General features: G+C 36.4%; 1 protein-coding gene across 2 annotated transcripts in view; it reads right to left on the bottom strand.

Moving 5' to 3' along the window:
* Positions 1–1,595: 1,595 nt before the first annotated feature.
* The window catches only part of bpnt2 (3'(2'), 5'-bisphosphate nucleotidase 2), a 7,691-nt gene continuing 2,435 nt past the window's right edge, over positions 1,596–6,851 (bottom strand). For both annotated transcript variants that reach the window (XM_036216243.1, XM_024273275.2), the window contains 4 exons: positions 3,950–4,045; positions 3,627–3,788; positions 3,259–3,393; positions 1,596–2,820 (listed from right to left, as the gene is read on the bottom strand). In XM_036216243.1, coding sequence (XP_036072136.1) covers positions 2,678–2,820; positions 3,259–3,393; positions 3,627–3,788; positions 3,950–4,045 — 536 coding nt within the window. In that variant the 3' untranslated portion in view covers positions 1,596–2,677. The remainder of the gene's footprint in view (positions 2,821–3,258; positions 3,394–3,626; positions 3,789–3,949; positions 4,046–6,851) is intronic.

Below are 6,851 nucleotides of genomic sequence, written 5' to 3'. Positions count from 1 at the left end.
TTTTCACAGACGAGAGCAGGTTCACCCTGAGCACCTGTGATAGACGTGAAAGAGTCTGGAGAAGACAAGGAGAACGTTATGCTGCCCGCAACGTGGTTCAATATGACAGGTTTGGTGGTGGGTCAGTGATAGTCTGGGGAGGCATATCCATGGAGGGACGCACAGACCTCTACTGCCTAGGAAATGGTGCTCTGACTGCCATAAAGTATCAATCCTTGAACCCACTGTCAGACCCTACGCTGGTGCAGTAGGTCCTGGTTTCCTCCTAATGAACAACAATGCCCGGCCTCACGTGGCAAGAGTATGCAGGCAGTACCTGGAGGATGAAGGAATTACTGCGGCTAACCTTCATTCCTCTCCTTTCCAGGGCAAACCTCCACCTCTCTAACTCCACCTCCACCTGTTCTCTGCTCTCACTACAAAGCTTAAAGCCTTAAAGCTGTGTAATTATAATTAAAATACATCCTGGAATGCTTTTACAATAGATCAAAAGAGGACTGAAGTGAGACTTTAAAGTTCAATGACCCAGTTTGCTTTTAACAACTTTTTCTTTATAACCCATTTATTATTTATAAAAGAAAAAAATATAACATCTCTGTATTTGGAGATTCTGAAACCATACTTTAATTTTTTTTCTTATATATAATGGTAGAAAAACATCCCACCAAGACTTTCCCTAAGATCATCTGACAAAGTTGAGACCCAGGGACCAGATCCGGCCCTCTGGGTAATTATGTCTGGCCCACCCTATCATGTTATCGTTATTAATGGCCTGATTTTGAATTTTGAATTTTAACAAAATACATTTTTATGGAGAGTAAAGTATTCAAAGTTATTTAAGATTTTAATTGATTTATTCTGGAGCGTTTTTATTATAATTATGGTAAAAAGTTAAGTTTTTAAAGTTTAAAAAATGTAGTTTTAGTCTGTTCAGTAAATGTTTAGGCCCACGACTTAAGGTGTGTTTTGGATTTTAGCCCCCTGTGCGAAGTCATCCAAGTCATGCCTTTATCAGTTCTGCAGGACATCTGGACTTTGAAAAGTTGATTTAAAATACATTCTGCTTTTCATCTAAATAGTTTCTTTAATTTTAGCTCCTGATGACTACTTCAATGGTGCATCAATAAAGTTAAATAGTTAAATCACACAAGCAGCTGCAAATGTCAATAAGCCAAAGGTCATACATGGGAGACAGGAAATATCATCATTCAGGAACCATCAATGACCAATATACCAAGGTACAGTTATTGCCTTGCAGCAAAGAAACCATCAAAAATGTTGACAGGACTCCATAATCTCTAAAAACTGTTTCCCATTGAGAATACTTTAAGCCCTTTGCCCTAACTTTGTTGTTCAGTAAAATCAATGTATTTGTACTCCAACATGACAAGAAAAGGAGATGGAACTGTTGAAAAGTAGCAAAAAGATTTAGAAATTATACCGATTTCATACTTGTGAAATTATTGTGTGGCTTTCTAAATCAAGCAAGAAGTTGTGATAATCAAAAGGCAAACCGATAAGGTTAAATCTAATAATTTTAGCAGAAATGTTTACAACACAAAAATTGCCAGAAAAAGATGACAATAGAAAAGAAATGTTCACAAATAAGTCTTATTTCAATTTATTCACATGACAAACCCAGTTTAAATTTAGAAAGTCCAACTGTACAGCTCTACGATAAATTCAGATACATCGAAGCGGTAGATGTTTAGAACAAATCATAACATTTATGGCATAAATAAAGTTAAAAAAATAAAAAAAGATGTACTAATTTGTATTCACCAGACTTGAAGGCATTTCCCATAAAATAAAGGCTGAAACAAAGTTTTCAGACGGAAAGTCTTGAGATTTGATGGCACTTATTGTTATGACATCCCTTGAGGAGAAAGTTATTTTTTCCATTCTCCAGCACCCCTTAAATCACAAACGAATATACTTATCCAGCAAACATGCACACTGGAGAAGTTAAAGAAAGTCTTTTGAAAAGAACCAACTTGTGTATTTACAGAACCCTTAAGAAACTGATGAATTTACAAAAAGTATCCAGGTTTTTTTCTTCATAGCGACAAGTTTTCAACAAATGCAGTTGACTTGCGTTAATATATTGTGCTTTGTTTACTCTCTGAAAGGACAGCTAGCTTGTCCATTTGATAATTATTTTGATTATTCTACACCCATTCATGACTTTATTTCATGATTTTATTGATAAATTATTTAAAATGTATTTTATTATCTTCCTTACAAAACTCATGTCATTTAGATATCTTATCCCTACTTATTTTTTATTAATAAGCAGTTTTTTTAAGATTAGAACATTTGAGCAGTGAAAGAAAAGTGTGACACATTTTCCCTTTAAAATATTCTGACTTTTTTTTTTTTAACAAGCCTGACGAACCAGTTTCACAGTGTTTTTAAATGTGTTCTGCCCAGCGTTAAATAGGAAAGATTGTTGTCTGTTTCACTGTCTGAGAAGATGAGAAAATAATGTTCAGCTCTTGTAAACCTGCTCGCTGAGGAGTGGATTTGGAGCCACGTTGGTTCCATAGTCCGGGTTCAGTCCAAATCTTCCCACTGGTTGAAGTTCAGTGTCTTAGGAGGAAGAAAAACTGAGCAGGCCGGCTGTGTTTAGTGAACTTCTGAATGAAGTTAGCTTTCAACGGTTCAATCTTCACATCTTTCAGTGCTTCTCAGGGTCCCAGTTTGGTAGTTTTTCTAATATAGACTTATGGTTTTCACCGATGGTTGCAACCAGCCCTCCTTTGTTGAGAGGAGTTCCACTATAGTCAATTTCCTCACCCTTCAGAGTAGTCATGTGTCCTCCTAAAAAAAAAAAAAAAAATGTATTGGTTATTCTGTAAGGCTCATTTTCACCGACATATTCCTGGACTGATTTTGATTTAATTGTATTTTCAATTTGACAAAACATTCTATTACATTCAGATCCACTGTTAACATTTCTACTCAATTTAAAATGATTTGTTCTTTAGTGTGCCAAAGATAATACATGGATATAGTTTACCTTCAAAAGACTTTTGAAAAGCATGGTAGAGGCCTTTTAAAAAATAAAAAAACAGAATCTCCTTGCTGGTGCACTCTAGAATTATTACCGTGAACGTTTTCATGTTCACTTCTGATGATTAAAGCCTCAGTCAGACATATATTAAGAAAACTATGAGTGGTTCTTAATAGGAGTGAAATTTTAATCACAACTAAATGAATTCCTGGGGTTAATCAAAAAACATTTCTGTGGTTAATTACCTAGTGCATTGAGCAGCGCAGCGCCTGCACAGATATCCCATTTCTTAATAAAGGTAATGTGGACATAAACGTCTGCTTGATCCATGGGGTCAGATTCACTTGAAGTGATGTCCAACAGTGACAGGACCTTGTATCCTGCAAAGACACAACCAGAGCATGGATGAAGACTGCACTAAAATACATCATCAAAATATAGACTTTTAGGACATAAATAATTGAGAAAAAGTTGGCTTCATACCAGATGAGGATAAAACTTTCGAGCTTTTTTTTTTCTTTTAGCACATTTACTGTATTGGTGGCCTCATTGTTCTGATTAAACCATATACCGTATAGAAGAGAACAATAAAAAAAGAATAATCTCAACTCACCTGCTCCACCTGCCGTTATTATTGTTGTGTTGTTTCCAAAAGCGTCCTGAATAAACTTCTTAACTTCTCCAGAGTGGGAACGCGACACAATCACCTTTGGGGGGTTATAAGTATAGGAGGAGCGGACGTGCACGTTTGATCCCTGACCTACAAACCCCCAGGCTGAACAAGAGACAATCGGGACAGAAACAGGAAATATCTGTTTTCAGTTCTCACATCACAGTTTCTCTACAAAAAAACAAAAAATTAACTCAAAATTAAAAGTTTCTATCTGGAAACCTTTCCATTACTTCCAACAAATAATGACTCTTAAAGAAACATACCTGTGAGCCCTGTGAACGGCAGGTGGATGACTCCAATCACTGGGCGACCATCTACAGCTACACACACCATGGTGGTCACATACTTCACAAGCTTTTCTGGGAAACGTTTACGGGCGAGGGAGAACGGGTTTTGGTTGGAGACAAAAGGGAAGAAACTTCAGCATTTCTGGTTTGTGAAAGTGTTCACCCCTGCCAACAAAAACACTGCTGGAATGGAATATAGTATAATCAATGGGAATTTTCGGTGTATCTAATAAGATTTTACTTGTGAATCAAGTAAAATCTGCTGCACATTTTTTCATGTTATAATAAATAATTATAATAATAATAATAATAAATAATTATTGTTATTATAAATAATAATAATCATAAATTAATGAACATAAAAATTGTATGCAACCTGCTCTATGCATTAAAACAACCCAAGTGAAACATTTTTCTTCTAGCATCAAACATCTGACAAACAGGTGATGCTGCTCATAAAAACTGTATAATAATGAAAAAATCGAATTTGTTGGTCCAACTGGATTTGCTGATCCACATTTCAGATCTTATCAATGTTAACCTGACTGGTTTTGCTGGTTTGGATGTCTTGGTGTGAGCAGCCCCACTGCACCCTGAACATGTGATCACTTTCTTTATAAATAGGTGTGTTAACTTGGACTGTTGAATTAAAACAACACGACACTCCTCCTTGAAGTAGTGAATCACCTCAGCGATCGACCTAAAATTGAGCAGGTTCCATATAAAAATGTAGCACAACAGGATCAGGACTTTTCATTCACTGATTATAGCTGGACACACCCCAGACAAGCCACTTTGACTTTCTAGATTTAAAGCCAAACCTTTCAGATTAAAAACAACTGTTTCTGTGTGAGTATATTTGGCTGGGATGGTCAGCATCAACACACAACTGAGCTATGAGCTAAAATGATCAGGAAACTACAGTCTTTATATTAAAGCTGAAACCCTCCAAGATCAACTGATAGATGAAGAACAACAACTTCTAGAAGAAAACCAAATGCATTTGTTTAGTTAGTGCAGTACTGTTAATACAGTCTAGTGAAGTGAATGTTGCATTCAGGTGCATTAGTGTGTCAAAAGAACCAACTTTTATAGTCCAGTTTCCAAGTAGTAAAAGATTAAATATTTAAATCTCAAGCCTTATGGTCCATGCAATACTGACTAAATTTACTTCAATGTCCTCTGTGTCTAAGCAATGAAATTCCCCAAGTGTGAGCTCCTCCAGACACTGAAGGCTATTGTCCTGCGTTCCTCAGGTATCTTTGCCCCGCCCACTTTCCCACCACCCACACACTAAACTCAATAACCGCATCGCATCAAGTATTCAACCAACTTCTATTCCTGCTTTGCCTTGAGCTTTAAAAAAAATAAAAATAAATAAATAACATCCTGCCAGATTAAGTAGTCTGTATTAACAAAATCATTACAAGACAAGAATTAATTTCTATATCTGAATTCATTTTCATAAAAAAAAGCTTTCACTTTGCTGAATCTAATAATACAGTCTCTGTGACTAGGTTGAAATCCAAAACACTTCAGAAAATAGTTTCCTTTTTGTTGCTTTGGGTTTTAGAACCGTGGGAGAAAAGCTTCAAGAAAGAAAAGATCTGAATCACCTCATTTACTTTCATCCAATTATAATGTGTGTTAACTAACATTTAGCTTCCAGGGTTTGATTTTATCCAGCTACAGTTCTGACCCGGGATGCAAAAAAAGAGAAGATTCTGAGGAAAAATCTGCTGTCCAACCCTACTATTTCTAAAGCAACTGTTGTGATGTGCACAAAATAAACCACTTTCTAAAATACTGGTTAAAGTTTGTTGGCACAGAGCAAAGAACTGTCTCTGCTGAGGCACATTTATACAGAGCGTCTACACATTTAAATAAGTTCCATTTAGGGATTTTTAAGACCACTTCAAATCTAATGTTTATACAAAGAAACTTTAAAAGCTGTTTAAATGTCTTTCCACAAACGTCAGCTTAACCACCACAAGTTTTTCAAGCCATTTCTTCATGAATTTGCACATTTTCTCCACCAACGAGCACGAGTTAATTAGCAGGCTGAAGTAAAAGGATTTACAACAACGTCACGACCTTATGACACACTGCATCCTAGAAATGTTTTTCTTTAAGTGCAAGGAGGTCAGATTGGATTGACAATATGTAAGACCCAATCATGAAAATTTAAGGATATTAAATGCTGTATAAGTTCAGTTTAGGAGCTTTGAAGGGTGTATTCTGATTGGAAAAGTCATTTGGTCTGAGCCCACTTAATTTGGTCCAGATCGAGTCTTGAACCTTGCATTTGGTCTGCATTCAAACTGGCGTCAAGTGGAGATGTGACTAAAGATCTCTTCACTCATTGGCCAGGAATTTAGGGGGCGGGGCAAAGCAACAAGAGAAAAAATTATGGACAGCTCACTTATTCAAATTTTATATTTCACAGAACCAACTTGGAACGTCTGTATCAATGTCAAGTTCAACACTTATTTTCTACTTTGGTACAAGTATTTATGACTTACGGATTGTCAGGAAAACAGCACGAGTAGCAATATGTATCGTCATGTTAAAAGTTGTTTTCCATTTCCATGAGTTGCTCCGCTACTCTGTTTACATCTCGTAATGACCGGCTACGGTGGCCCTTTTGGCTTAGTTGTTCCGCCCTGACGACTGAGTCTATTCCCACTGAGGAAACTCAGAGTGAACCAGAGCTCAGTTCGTTTGAAACGGAGACCACTTCAACAGATGGGTCAGAGAGCGGCTCATGATCCCCTGAAAACACCTAAGACTTTTAGAGGATTTGTGGCCACTGTTGTACTAAAAAATTATCTTATAAAAAACACAAAACGGTGTAGAAACAGCAAAAAAAAAAAAAAAA

This window comes from Oryzias melastigma, linkage group LG17, assembly GCF_002922805.2.
Source record: "Oryzias melastigma strain HK-1 linkage group LG17, ASM292280v2, whole genome shotgun sequence".
In the NCBI taxonomy this organism is placed as follows: domain Eukaryota; kingdom Metazoa; phylum Chordata; class Actinopteri; order Beloniformes; family Adrianichthyidae; genus Oryzias; species Oryzias melastigma.
Note: the sequence above shows the minus strand (reverse complement) of the source record. Positions and strands in the feature narration are given on the sequence as shown.